At 45.1% G+C, this 15,445-nt stretch overlaps 1 protein-coding gene across 1 annotated transcript in view; it reads left to right on the top strand.

Annotated features, from left to right (window-relative positions):
- Positions 1-15,445, top strand: part of CSMD1 (CUB and Sushi multiple domains 1) — a 3,932,590-nt gene that overhangs the window by 2,152,881 nt on the left and 1,764,264 nt on the right. Inside the window, exon 20 of the mRNA XM_086925641.1 lies at positions 12,015-12,230. Within this exon, the coding sequence (XP_086781767.1) occupies positions 12,015-12,230 (216 nt within the window). The remainder of the gene's footprint in view (positions 1-12,014; positions 12,231-15,445) is intronic.

Genomic DNA, 15,445 nt, shown 5'->3' with positions numbered 1-15,445 from the left:
TTTAGAGGTGATGTGTAAAGTAATTATGCAGCAATCAAACAGTAATAAAGTGAAAACACAAAACAAGAACATCTTCAAACCAATTTAGAAAATTAGAGTTCGTTTTTATAACTTATTTCACACCAAAAACCACAAAAATCTAATCCCATGAACGGAGTTTTTAAGTTTTCTAAGTGTACGCTCAAAACTAGTGCCTAAAATATCAGACAGGGGAAAAAAAAAATAATATGTCAGACCGCGATGGAGTGCTGATCAGATACATGAAGTGGATTGGACTTGGTTGGCACTTACCTTTGGACTTCATGTCATCCTACAACTTGCAAGGTAAGGCTCCAGGCAGTGCCCAATGAGTAGGTGTTATTGTCGGGGAGCCGCAGAATTAAGTTGCTGTAAAGATTTTTACGTTCCGTCTTAGTCTCCTTTTGGGAGTCAAAAATCTCCATTGGAATTTAGCTGCAAACTCAGTGAGGGCTTCATCAGGCTGCATACTCCTTCTGTGATGGACTGCTGATATAGATTTGTTGCTGCAGAGAAGAACGTAACAAGCTGTCACAAAGTCAGTCTGTCCATCAATGCACCTTTAAGCGGACCTACATGCAGGTAGGACCTGATCTGCCATTGATTCTCAGAGCACTTTTTAGCAAAACATTTTTGTATTTTTGCACCTGGGCACCACTTCCAAGGGTCCATGACTGGAGAGGCACCACATTGAGGGTTAGTAGTAGTAGTAGTAAGCTTTATTTGATAAAATCATATCATAAAAGCATTTCATACATCTTAAAAAACATTTTTAAAACAGCAATCATCAGCATAGGAACATTTAATCAACATAGCAGCATATTGGGTGTAGGAGCTTGGTCACTGGATTAACAGTTTTCTTGCAGCTCTAAGACGCCAGGCCCAGCCCAAAAATTTTGCCATGCAGGTGGAAAAGAAGGGTCTAGCATCTGTACGTAAGATACGCAGCGCTTCTAAATGAGAACGAGTTCCCAAACTCCTGCAAAGGGGCTTCAACCACCTGCGTCTCGGGGCTGCATAGACACTAAACTCAAACAACATGTGGGGCACAGACTCTACCCTTCGGTCACAAAAAGGGCAGTAAGGTACAGTTTGGGCCGGCGGTCTCCAAGTGGACGTAAACTCACATAATGGAAGCACCCCCACCCTAAACTTGATATACAGTGATCTGTCCCATGAGCTCTGGATAGTATCCAGATAAGATTCCCTTAACGGTAACTCTTTGACCGACAAAAACAGGATTACAGATTTGCAATGGTTTGTACTACGAACCCTCTCACTGTCTACCCATGCCCAATAAGCCTTCTTTAGCTGTTGTTTCGGGGGTGCAGATTTGTTAGCCCAAGCCTCTCCTAGTCCTAGTTTATGCAGCAACTTTTTGACTTCCCTGAGCCAGATGATTTTATGTGAGCCCGGTAGTGACATAATGTCATTCAAGGCTTCTGCATAACTTCTAAGTTCCTGCACATTCCAGATTCTGGACCATAACAGGAGTGGGCGTAGTTTCGCTTGATCGCAAATAGCCCGGGTACCTGCATCTAACAGCAGTGGGATTGTTGGCGTGCTGCGGGGCAAACCCATTAGATCTTTGTGGAAATTACTCTCAAGATGAGCCAGAGTATCAACTCTGTGAGTGCCCCACAGCTCGGCACCGTAAAGTGCCGCGCTCACAACCCTTGCCCTATAAATATCCAGGGGGGCCCCAATGGGTATTAGTGATGAGGCTCGCTGTTCCTTGAGCAAGGCACCTGCCACCCTTTTGTGAGTCAGGAACACTTTTTGGTGGTGTGCCTTCCAGCTCATGGTGTCACTGATGCGTATACCCAGGTAGTCAAATTCTTTGACGCGATCGAGTGGGACAGAGTCTAGGGCCGGGGGAAAGACAGACTTTTTGGGTGGGTTAAGAACCAAAAACTTGGTTTTCCCTATGTTTATGGCCAGACCCCTTTCATCGCAGAAGGCCTTGAAGCTGGAGAGCGGCGATTGGATGCCCATTGGAGTTTTCGAGATAAGGAGGGTATCGTCCGCGAACAGGAGCGTTGGAATTTTCCTTCCAGCCAGGGTGGGTGCATCTGATGGTTGCTGGAGTAAATGCTCCACCACTCCGTTAATGTAAAGAGAAAACAGAGTGGGGGCAAGCACACACCCTTGGCGGACGCCCCTGTCCACGGGGATACGAGGTGTTTTCTCTCCCTGTGTACCCCATCTAATTTGGGCAAAATTCCTGTCGTGAAATTTTACAAGGAGCGAGAGCAGGTAGGGAGGGAGGCCTAACCCATCGAGGACGTTCCATAAAAGTGCGCGTGGTACTAGGTCGAACGCAGTCCGCAAGTCAATGAAGACTAAATACAGACTGCCCCCTCCCAGCACCACCACTTTCCAATAGATCATTAAAAGGCGGAACGTCTGCTCGATTGTACCTGTTCCTGTTCTGAAACCCGCTTGAAGATCTGACAGGATATGATTTTCATCGGCCCACTGGATGATCCTGCCCAATACCACCTTTCCTGCTACCTTTTGGGAAGAGTCCAATAAACTAATTGGCCGGTAGTTCGCTGGGTCGTCCCTAGAACCTTTTTTAAAAATAGGAACGACTTCAGCGCCCCTCCAGGAGTCTGGAAAGACTCCACCCGATAATACTTCATTCAGAAGGGAGGCAATTAGTCTACTCCAGGAAGATGGGTAATTCTTAATTAGGTCTCCTGGGATCCCGTCAGGACCTGCCGCTTTGTTCGGGACAATACATTGGATTGCTCTCTCGACTTCCAAGCTGGTAAATAAACCGTCATGGCACCGGGGATCAGTAATAGGGTTAGACAGTAAACTCATGGGTGGGCAAGCTAACTGAGATGGGCCTGGGGGAGCAGAGTATAATTTCAAAAAGTGGTTAAACCATACGCCCCCTGGGATGTTACAAGTTAGCTGCTGGTCAATGGGCTTTTCCCTAGATCTTAATAAGTCCCAGAACCTCTTGGCATCCTTTCTAATGCTTGCCTCTACAAGATCACCCCAGAAATTAGAATCGTAATCCTGCTTAGCTTCAAATAGGGTTTTTTTATAAAATTTCCTAGCAGCCCTAATATCAGCTGCGTCTTTGGACTTTAATGTCACAAGAAGTTCCCTCTTAGCTGCACGACATTTAGCTGTATACCACTTGTCTATTTGATTCGAGGGACCCCTACGAGTAGATTGGGGAACAATGAATAAATCACTCAGTGCCAATACAGTCTCGGTGAATAGGGGTAGAATCTTAATATCAGTTGGCCTTGAGGTGTCCATCCGTAACGCCACTCCTTCCAAAATAGTCCCGGCTTGGGCCATCCTTGTTTCATCGGCTGAGACTTTCGCCCACTTCAGGCGCCTACTACAGTTTGTGGGGGCTAGTTCATGGGAAGATTTCCACTTATGGCCGGGAGGGCATTGATTTCCGGCCTGCCAAGGAGATGAAATAGTTAGCGATAGAGGGTTGTGATCGCTATCACCCGACACTATGACCTCCATGTCTTGATGGTGATGCCAGAGGTTATAGTTAAACATGACGAAATCAATCCTTGATGTATGGCCTGGTCTGTTATAGGTGTGAGCACCAGTTTGGTCAGATTTGGATCGCCCGTTTGTCGCTCGCAAATTGTGCTCCATACAAAGAGCATTGATCTCTATTGCGTTTTGCGACCATTTAGGGATCGGGTCAAGGCTCAGAATAGGGATGCCTCTCCTGGTGTCCTCCTCGAAAGTGTCCAAGATATCTTCTCTGGCCAGAGGTTCGAAACAGCAGTTAAAGTCGCCTGCAAGCATTACATATGAGTCCGCACTGCAGGCGGCCAGATTGTGGTTTAGGCCTGTAGCAGGTAGATGGGATGCGCCGCTTTTAGCACCCCTCAAGTAAATATTGAAAACTTCCAAGCTTCTTCCCCCTTTGTGGGTTATCGTTAGCCACTGGAGATCAGGTGACTGGGTATTTCTTTCTATAACTCTAAAGCCCAGTGCAATATTAATCCATATAATAAGGCCGCCTGAAGGGCGACCTTTAGATCCTTGTTCCTGGGCAGCGGGGATAAAGAAGGTAGAGAATCCCACTCGGTGTCTTGGCTCCAGGCACCAGGTTTCCTGGAAAAGACAGATGTGATAGGGTTCCAGAAAATCATGCCATTCGGGAATATCAAAGTTGCGACCGAGACCAGCCACATTCCAACTTAAGATTTTTAGAACACAATCAGCGGGTGGAGAAGCCTTTGTAGAAACAATGGGCATAGGAGAAATAATCATAGCCTCAAGTTTAGGAGACCTCACAGGTGGCTCAGTTTGCTGGTTAGAGGTCACACACCAGCCAGAACAGGTGGGGCCAGGTGGTTCGATAGAGGTAGCTGCAGAGTGGTACATGTAGGGTAGGAGCGGCCAATCTTCCCTGTCGGAATTTTTTGTTGTGTCCAATGTGGATGGCTCCCCTTCATGCCATGGGCTGTTTAGTCGTCCCACTTCATTTGTTACGAGCTCAGGACCAGTATGGTCATTGGGATGGAGCCCCTGCGATGGTAAGATTTCCTTTCGGGGTTGCTTAGCTGGTAACGCAGGGAGTCAATCCACCTCCTCTAGGCTCCCGAATCTGTTGTAAGTGGAGAGACCGTTCCAATGTAGGAGCATCTCCTTCTGGCCCCGGGACTTGTTCAGCCATGGATGTTGTTGAACCAATGTCCAATTATCCCCCTGATTTCGGCTTGGTCGAGGAGGATAAAAAAAGGATAATGGTTTAGGTATAACTAGGGAGTCATCGTTACTGGGCCAAGAGCAAATGTGATGCGCCGTGTGGGGATCTTCAAAGGTCACTACTACGCAGTCCCCCGGACTGGATTTCAGCGTTGGACCTACCCAAGGAGTTCTGCGAACCATCAGTACGCGACTTCTTCGGCCATTGGGGATTGGTCTGTTTACATTTAACCAGTGCATTATTTTATTTTTCAACGACCAGTGGTTTTCAAATTGGCCATTACCTATCATGGGAACACCCGTTAGGACAACCACATAGTCGTTCGCCTCTGGGGGAAGATCAATATAACCACCTCTAAAGTTATCTTTAGCTGGGGGGACTTGAATTTCACTAAAACTCGACCTATTGGGTATATTGTGTTTGGTATTTTGCTGGTGACGCAAAGAGCCCCGTGGAGGGGCCCTTGGTTTATCACGAGCTTGCTCCACCGTAACTGTCCTTGGTTTAGGGACGGGCTTTGCTGTGGGTGGTACCGAGGAGGTAGCTTGGATGGTTTGGGGTGCAGTGGGTTGCGGCATTGGGTCACCATCAAGAATGCCCTGGTTTTCAAGACTTTTCAACCCAAGAGTGGCCAGAGCAATAATGCTCTTCTCCATTTCTAACAAGTTATTTTCTATCCTAGATAGTCTTAAATCTAGGGGTGACAAAAGTTTTTTAAGAGTCTCCCAAACCACCTCTATAAATTCTTTGTTATTTTTGGTTAGCCCACCTACTTCAGGGTCCTCACCTGCTGGGGTATTAAGGAAGGGAGATGGAACCTTTTCCTGTCCCTCTCTAGATGGCTGGACATTAAGAGTATGCTCTGTACCAGCATTAAGCGCTGTGATGTTAGTCAAAGGCAGATCTTTGGGAACAGCAATTTTCGCTTTTTTACGAAAATAAGCAGAGCGAGAATTGCGTTTCCTCTTTGGTTGCTTGCCACTAGAAGTAGTATTGGGTAAATTTATCGGAAAAGGTACAATAGGGCTTGGGTTGGGCACACTAAATAGTGTCGGTGGAATTACCTCCTCTTTACTTCCTAAAGCAGGCTGGGGAATAGCCGGGGTCGGGGAATGATGAACATCGACCTGAGTGATTATACAATGTGGGCGGGCTGGGCGCTCAGGGGTAACAGAAGAGGCTATGTGGCCTAAGGAAGATTTCTTAGAGAGTGCAATTACTTGGGACACTCTTCTAGCAGCTTCTAATTCTAGCGAGACCCGGTTTTGGAGTTTGGATATCTCTTCGTCAATGGCTATGTTAGTGCGGGTAATAAAATCATCCATGGGGCCACTGATCTGTGCCCCACCTTTAGAGGTTTTGCTGCGAGTTACCCTTGAATTCATAGCGCTAAGAGCACAGTGACGAAGGTAGGTCTTTTTCCCCTCAGTAATTGTATCGGATCCCGAAAATAATGAGCGAAAAGGGATGGGCCAGTCCAGTCCTCACTGTCCTCGAACGGCCTCAAACGGCCCGCTCTTTGCCCAGTCTTCGCCCCGGCCTTGGCCCCACGCGCGTCCCGCGTGCGCGTTACTGACTCTGTTTATCAAGGAAAGGCTATTGGAGGGGGCGGGAAGAGGACCAGCTGCGGCCGATGAGCGCCGCTCAGCAGGCTGGTCCTCGCAGTCCCGCCTCTTGCCTGGATCGATGGGTCAGCGGGTGCTCTGGCCGCGTTGGTGCTCCTTTGCACGTTACCAGGACAAGAAACAGCAGCAAGTCCCCACCAGTGTCTTCCGCCTGCGAGCGGCTCCCGCGAAGCGGGGGCCGCGAGGCGTGGTGCGGCAAAGGGACCAGAGTCAGGTAGGCTTAACAAACGCAACTCCCAGCAGGGTCAGCAAACAGGAAGGAACCCAAGGGAAGAACGCTCCACTCTGCTTTTATCCAGTGGAGGGGGCGGGAAGAGGACCAGCTGCGGCCGATGAGCGCCGCTCAGCAGGCTGGTCCTCGCAGTCCCGCCTCTTGCCTGGATCGATGGGTCAGCGGGTGCTCTGGCCGCGTTGGTGCTCCTTTGCACGTTACCAGGACAAGAAACAGCAGCAAGTCCCCACCAGTGTCTTCCGCCTGCGAGCGGCTCCCGCGAAGCGGGGGCCGCGAGGCGTGGTGCGGCGAAGGGACCAGAGTCAGGTAGGCTTAACAAACGCAACTCCCAGCAGGGTTAGGACTTATGCAGACTGGATCCACGTGCTGGTTCAAAATGGCTGGAGCCTTTTCTGTCCCTGAGGCTATGCTCATGAGGTCAGCCAACTAGCCCTTGGAGTTACTCTGGTAGCCTAGGTTTAAACAGTGGAACAGGGCTCGAGTAGCAGGACAGGCATCTGATAGGCATCTGATAGGTCAAAGCAGGCTTCGGGTGCTCTGGCCGGGTTGGTGCTCCTTTGCACGTTACCAGGACAAGAAACAGCAGCAAGTCCCCACCAGTGTCTTCCGCCTGCGAGCGGCTCCCGCGAAGCGGGGGCCGCGAGGCGTGGTGCGGCGAAGGGACCAGAGTCAGGTAGGCTTAACAAACGCAACTCCCAGCAGGGTTAGGACTTATGCAGACTGGATCCACGTGCTGGTTCAAAATGGCTGGAGCCTTTTCTGTCCCTGAGGCTATGCTCATGAGGTCAGCCAACTAGCCCTTGGAGTTACTCTGGTAGCCTAGGTTTAAACAGTGGAACAGGGCTCGAGTAGCAGGACAGGCATCTGATAGGTCAAAGCAGGCTTCATGTAGCAGAGCAGTCCTTCCAGGTGCAGCAAAGCAGTCTTCTGAAATGAACAGCAGGACAAAGTACCAGGCAGTCCTCTGAAAGTACTTCTGCATGTCCAGAAAGTGAACTGGGGAGTGGATTTGAAGGTTCTATTGATAATCCTGGCACCTCCGTTAAAGAAGAGAGATGTTTCTAGATAGTCCATTCCCTTTGAAATGCTTGGCTTATGGGCTGCACATGTGCAGGAGAGCTTGTTGTCCATGGAATAAAAGTCTTAAGGGCTGTCTTGCAAATGCAATTTAATATACAAAGGACCCCTAGTCCTTTCCTGGGGTCCTTTGTACATTAAATAGAATTCCTTGGGCTCTCAAGGCCTGTTTTTAACATTATTTTATGGACCCAGAAAAACTATGTAAGTGTGCCCTGTGAGAAAATAGGTAGAAGAGGGAAGCATTTACGTTCGGTGTCGAAACTCTGTTGAAGCAGACCTCTTGACTCGTCAAGAGGGTGCGAGTTTTAGAGGGGGCAACACCAGGTCCCCTTCAAGTGTAGGGTTTGTATCGAGTCCTAAAGAAGCCCCCTCTTTGTTGTATGAACCCTCTTGGCCACAGTCAGCTGCCTTGCCCACTTAGGATTTTTCACATCCATTCAGAGACCAAGTCCAAAGGTAAAACTTCAGACCAGATACAACCTGGTTTCTGTATCCAGCCCACAGTCTATTGCAGTTAGCCTTTACTTGCCACTATGTACCTATCAAGTACAACCCGGTGATATGGGTTGGCGCTTAACTCTTTTTGGTGCTATTTTTAATAATAAAGTCTGAAAGTTCATAACTCAATTTACCCTTATTGGATTTTTGTTGTCAAATAATTGATTACATTTTACTCTATTATTCCTAATTGGTGTTGGGTTATCCTCAAATCATTACTGTTTTGGTACTGCATAAATACTTCACACATTGCCTCTAAGTTAAGCGTATCTGAATTGTGCCATAGCCACCAGGTGTGAATATTCCTTGAGATGGGTACTCACCCACCTCAATAATAGCCTTATTTCTTACTGGTGTTAACATAACTTCATGAAAAATAGAGCATTCTTCCATTTCCAGAGGGAAAAAAGATGTTTAGAACCAAAACTCAATGTACTTTTAATCATATTGTTGCAGATAATTTTTAATCACTGGCTGGCATGAAAGTCTGATTGGTTAGGAAGGGCCACGCTATGTTTCTGCCCAATGTGCTTTCCATGTGTTGTTTTACTTGCTAACAAATGGTTTACCAAGTGTTTGTTTTTCTGGTGTTGGTGTCGTCGGTGGCAACCTGTAAGTGATCTGGAAGCTCCATTTAGTGTTGAACCTGTACATTTTAAAAAGTTTTTCTCAAGGAAAGTTAGACAGTGGTGAACCTCCAGCAGCTAGTTCATTCACCATAATCCCCTTTGACATGGCATAAACCGCAGGCGTCCTAGAAATAGTCACATTGCTGCTTACAGAAAATAACTTTTCAGAGAAAATAGTATGGCCTCAGCATAAGGGTATATTAGAAAAAAAGCTATGTGAAAGGTGTAGGAGCAGGGAGGCAAAAAAAAGACAAGCAGGAGCATAGAGCAGGGGAAAGCAGCAGACAGGGTGCAGAGAAATAATAGAAATGTGTTCCAAAGAGAGGTGAAAACAAAAGAAAAAAAAAGTAGCTCTATGAATGCAAGCAACGTCATCAGTGGAAAGATACAAGTCATCCAAATAGAACACTGAAAGGTTCTTGGGGCTGGCAAACTTAACTGGAAGGAAAACACCTGTCAAATCAGGAGAAAGGAAGTGAGATAGACAACAAAAACATCCATTTACGGGCAGGGTGATGACTTCAAGCCGCCTCAATGTATTTTAAAAATAATGTTTTTGGCCACCATAAAGCTCAGACCTAAAAGGGAAGTGAAAACTCAACTTAAAAAAATATAAAATGGAAATTTGGAGAGTTGCAGCTCTACATAGGCACGAATGATTTGCTTGTCCACTTTTTAGCATGTAATATTCTGGTGTTGCCATTATGCAAAGGGTAAGAAGCCTGTCTCAGTTTATTTAAGGAATGGATTTTAGTTGCTGCAGAACAAGATAGCTTGCTTAAAACATGTGACTTTGGAGACTCTATTAAGGTATTTTGGGCTGAAAATGTAGAGAAACATAATTTCCCTATGCCAATGAAGAGTATATACGTTTGCATTTATTAGAAGCATTGAATGAAAACAGTAGTGTGTAGGAATATACATTTTGGTATCGGAGAATTCTAACTTTGTAGAAATAGCTGCAGCCTGGATGCAAACGCTTAGACACATATCTTGCATCGCAGGGTTATATGTTTTGAAAATAACACTTTACTTTTAGTGCCTCCAGGTGAATCAGATGGAATATGATGGCCAGATAATCATATTTATTCTTGATATATTTTCTTGAAATGACGTTATATTTGCCTTTTTATTTTGCCCACATACATTTTATATTGAAGAATAATGATGCTGGAGTAAAATAATCATTATGATAAGAATGCACTTTGAGGGCCTCATTTATGAGGAATTGACATGGGCAGCACTGAAAGTCTTCTTGCTGCGCTGCCCCACGCCATTGTGAAAGGGCAGGAATGCACCATATTTATGAAATAAAGTGCATTCCTGTCCGTTCCCCCTGCCTAGTGCCAAAGTAGGCTCGCTTGCACCATGGGTGTCTCCATTCAAGGCAGGATTGTAATTGTGAAGGTAGGGGCACCTTCCTGCACAAAAACAATCCAGAGCTGCGTTTTCCTCCTTCTATGTGTACTTCCAGCAGCACACATAAAAGGAGGAAAAAAACGTGGAGAAATTTAAATATTTCTTCTTGTTAAGCTTGCACTGCAGAGGTAAAAGGTTTTGAATCAGCCTCAAGTTTACGTGATTAAGTAAATCTGGGGCAGTGTCAAAATCCATGGGTGTGGCATGGGAAAACATTTTGCAACCCCCATGGAATGCCTCCTTGATGCAAACTAAGCTGTCAAATCAGGAGCAAGGAAGAGAGATAGACAACAAAAACATCCATTCATAGGCAGGGTGATGACCTCATGCCCCCTCTATGTATTTTGAAAATAATGTATTTTGCCACCAGACAGCTGAGACCAAAAAGTGAAGTGAAAACTCAGCTTAAAAAAATAAAATGGAAATTTGGAGAGTTGCAGCAGTACACAGGCACAGATGATTTGCTAGTCCACTCTTTAGCATGTAATATTTCTGGTGTTGCCTGTCTCAGTTTATTTAGGGAATGGATTTTAGTTGCTGCAGAAGAAAATAGCTTGCTTAAAACATGTGACTTTGGAGACTCTGTTATAGTATTTTTGGCTGAAAATTTAGAGGAACATAATTTCCCTATGCTTATGGAGAGTATACATGTTTCCATTTATTAGAAGCATAGAATGAAAACAGTAGTGTGTAGGAATATACATTTTGGTATTGGAGAATTCTAACTATTTTTTGTGTGTCCAGGTGAATCAGATGGAATAGGATGGCTAGATAATCATATTTATTTTCGGATATATTTACTTGAAATTACGTTATATTTGCTTTTTCTGTTGAAGAACACTGGAGTAATATACTCAATATGATAAAGAATGCACTTTAGGGGCCTTATTTATGAGGAACTGACATAAGCAGCACTGAAAGTCTTCTTGCTGGGCTGCCCTATGCCAAAGTGAAAGGATTGCATTTGTGAAGGAAAGGGCACCTTCCTGCAGAAAAACAATCCTGAGCTACATTTTCCTCTTTCTATGTGTGATACATTCTGCAGCAAACATAGAAGGAGGAAAACAACATGGAGAAATTAAAATATTTATCCTTGTTAAGCTTGCACTGCAGAGGTATAAGGTTTTGAATCAGCCTCAGGTTGACGTGATTAAGTAAATCTGGGGCAGAGACAAACTCAATGGGTTTTGCATGGAAAAACCCACTGCAACACCCATGGAACGCCTCTTTGATGCAGAGTAAGACAAGACAGTGACTTACGCTGCTTTGTCTTACTCCATATACATGAGGCCATGTACATCCACGCAGAGTGGCTTTGCTTCGCCTCATAGATATGATTGAGGGGCTTGTGCCACCGGAGCATCAAAAAAAGTGATATTGCTGACTGATTGATCTTCACCTGATATAGGCACTCCACTAAAGAAAATCTTGATGAGATGATATTGATAAAAAGCAGTGATCGATTTTAAAGTGAGGAGTGGGAGTACCAGATAGAAAATGCATTCTAATAAAGCACAAGTGGGCTACCATTCATTACTTTGGTAATCAAACTGTGAGCTACAATGTCAAAAATATTATTGTGTGAGTATATTGACATTATTGCGAGTGTGTGTTAACCTTGCATCTTCATATGCTCTCTAACGTATTATTTCCATTCTTTTGTTTCTTGTGTTTTCATGACCTGTTGCTCAATTTTTTAGCCAGTTAAAATGTGTAATCCTAAATGTCACAAAAAGCATACAGTTTCTGTGAAATGAATTAAATATTAAAAACAGTACATTAAGTAACTTTTTGAACTTTCCCTTAAGGTGTACAGCTGGTGTTTCACACCTTTCACCTCGAGAGCTCTCATGATTATTTACTGATCACAGAAGATGGCAGCTTCGCAGACCCAGTAGCCCGCCTCACTGGCTCAGTCCTTCCTCCTGCCATCAAAGCGGGCCTTTTTGGAAATTTCAGCGCTCAGCTCCGATTTATATCAGATTTTTCAATCTCATATGAAGGCTTCAACATTACATTCACAGGTAAATTTATTATTATGGCAAATCCAATCGACTAATTAAATGCATTAATTTACTATGTTACATGTAATAGATTAATTTAATGACACTTTTGCGTGTCGTGGAAGTCAACTTAACAAATATCTGAGGTAGCTGAAGTGACATCACACATTGTTTGAGCTCCACTTACCCCACGCATTTGACCTTTGTTCCAACTATTAATCTCTGCATTGGTGCACGTTGCAATCAGGGGGTTAAAAGTGTGAGGCAGGAGTTGCAGCCTGAAGATAGGCAGTTCTAAAGAGGACTTAAGGAAACAGTCCAATAACTCAGGGTTTATCATGTTACCTAAGGAGCAGTATTTCCCTCAGCAAGGGCTTGGAAAAGTTTTAAGTGCTGATTCTAAAATTCTGAATGCACAGTTGCCAAATGATTGTTCATCTGCATATACTTCACAATGCAACCACCTAGTTAAAATCTTCCAATAAAAAATTGACGGTATGACGCAACTTACGAAACCTTGGAATATCATGTTGCCAATGAACAGCCATTTGAAATATATGTTAGAAGACATATAAACTAAAAGTTATATTATGCCATAGTACTAACTTTATGTATTAGATTGTAAAACAACAGAGCCATTCCAGTGTTCACATTGCCTTGTTATGTAAACATAGTAGCCAAAATAGTTTTCAAATTGATTCAGTATAGAAGTGATTAGAGCCATGCCCATTTTTCACAATTCCCTGGAACACTAAGTATGCTTGCATACTGTTTTCTATATTAACTTGATACCAAAAGAGCAGTGTCAGTACAGTGTTGTGCATGCTTCAACATTGAAAAGTACATCGTAAGATGCTGATTACCACGCTGTCCAATGTCACAATGAAACGCAGATACATACACACAATTACTTACACATACATAAACACACAGGAATGTAAAACAATCTATGAACACTTTCCACAATAGCATGCAAACATTCAGGTATGCATGTACTGATCTGCTGCATTGTGACAACTGTTGAGATTAGTTGTGTAAGTCTAGGGTCTATGTATTCAGTTAGATTTGTGTTAGTGGTGCTGGTGCAACTGACCTTGCTTCCAGATTCAGCCATGTACTGGCAGGGTTAATTCAGTCCTGATCATTGTACTTTGTGGCTTATAACACATGGTGTGTGCCAGAGAGTTGTCTGTACACTGTTTCTGCACTATACGTAGCTTGTCTATGTACTTGTATCAGTCTGCATGCACATAGAAAGCTTTATTGTCAGCCAAAACAACCGGGTGCATAGTATCTAAGAAGAGAATGTCACATGCCTGAGTGTGGTTGCTATAAAAGTGTACTGCTTCAGAGAAAGAATATCATTGGTGGGTCCGAAATGTGAGAGTGCTGCAAATCTTTTATATAAACGGAGCAGAAGGCCTTAACTTCCAGATGTGTAACTTCTCTGATCATATTCTTTATGGTGTTGGCAGTGGATAGGTTTGTGGGCATGATGATGTTGGAGGTGTTCTCCATGGGAAGCCTAAACTTCCCAAGGGTAATAGCTGCCTGGGATTAAGCTGAATTCCCAAAACTCTCACATTGCACAAGGCCGAGTAAGTGCTCCTTTCTGACAATTAGGGGCATATTCACAAGGAGCTATCGCTAAATTAACAGCACTTTATCGCAGCCAAAGTCGTGATAAATTTACCTCCCCATTTACAAGCTGGTGTTAACAGCACACAGCACCAGTTAACCCGCGATAGCAGCCTCAAAAAACATCATCACAGAGGACCTCTGCAACTATCGCTAATGAGATACAGAGTAGGCGTTCCCGTGCAAAAAGCCCCAAAAAAACAGGACACCTCAAATTTCACAAAGACCAGCCAGATCTGAGATAAGAACTCAAAACATGCGATAAGGCGAGTTAGCAGCAGGAAATTAACATCTGCTCTGACCTGGTGTAAGGTAGGACAGCAGCCTGCACCATAAAAGAGAGCCCAGCCCAGGATTTCATCGAAAGGGCAGCAGATGCCGTGGAGCCACTCATCATGCAGCCCGGACACCCAAGAGGGCCACAACACCCAACCGGTACTCCCCGGACCACCACAGAGGCAGCGCAGACAAATACAGGAGCCCCAGGAGATTAGGGGTGGGCTGAATTTGCGAAATCCACTTTCACAAATTAACGAGAAAATGACAAATATTGCGAAGACGCAGAAGTTTTTTTCCGCCTGTTCGCGATATTTTCTGCGTGATCGCGTTGAAAAATGTCTTGCTAACTTGCCTATGCGGTCGCCATCTTGTTTTCACTTGTCACGCCCGCTCGCGATGCATTTTTCCTGTTCGGGGACTCGAATGACGTGTTCGTGATCCCAAATTCACGAGGGATAGCGCGACTGGCTACGAACAATCCAACATAGGAAAACTCGTCGGCGAACGCAGGGACGCTAGCGCGCGCGACAGAAAGTATTTTTAAAGCGCAAGCAAGAAAAAACTTCAGTTTCGCAGCAGATTGCAAACAATTTGACATTTTCTCGCTCTCTGCGGAACGCAAAAATTTCAAATTTACCGCCCAGGCCTACAGGAGAATCACCAGCCTCATAGGCCCAACATCTGACAATGTCACTGTCCACTACAGGTTGAAAGGGACAACCATCCTACGCATTCTGGCCATCATCGCCTAACAGGCCAACGGCAGCAAAACACAGCTGACAACCAACATCCCACCCCCCACCAAGCTGCTGGCTGTACTGCACCTGTTGGTCCCTGGCAAACCCCAACCAACACCCGCCAGAGTCGGCGGAGTCTCACAGCCAGCCACATCTAAGTCTCCCACCCCTATCCTGGACATCACCATCACCCTTGCACCCCAGTCCCCATATGTCCAACACAATGTGAGGAACCATATGCCATAGCCAGATGCACGCACGTGCTGGGGGCAATCCACTGCACACATGTCCCATCTGTACTCCCTGGCTAAACAGCAAACAATCAGCGCAACAGGAAGCACACGTCACACATCAATTTGCAAGCAACACCAGAACACCGTTGAACCTTCACCAATGTTGCCTCTAAATACACAGCCAATGTGCATGATCCCTGCACCTCAGACAGTCCATCAGCAACCAGTGTTTTCAGGATGGCACCAAGGGAAATGCACTGCCCTTGGCAAGTTCCTTAATTAACACCCCACTCACCTCAACTCCACAACCATGCAATCCACAACTCTAGCAATGCTTACGTCACAAAAT

The sequence above is a fragment of the Lissotriton vulgaris genome, chromosome 6, assembly GCF_964263255.1.
Source record: "Lissotriton vulgaris chromosome 6, aLisVul1.2, whole genome shotgun sequence".
NCBI lineage: Eukaryota > Metazoa > Chordata > Amphibia > Caudata > Salamandridae > Lissotriton > Lissotriton vulgaris.
Note: the sequence above shows the minus strand (reverse complement) of the source record. Positions and strands in the feature narration are given on the sequence as shown.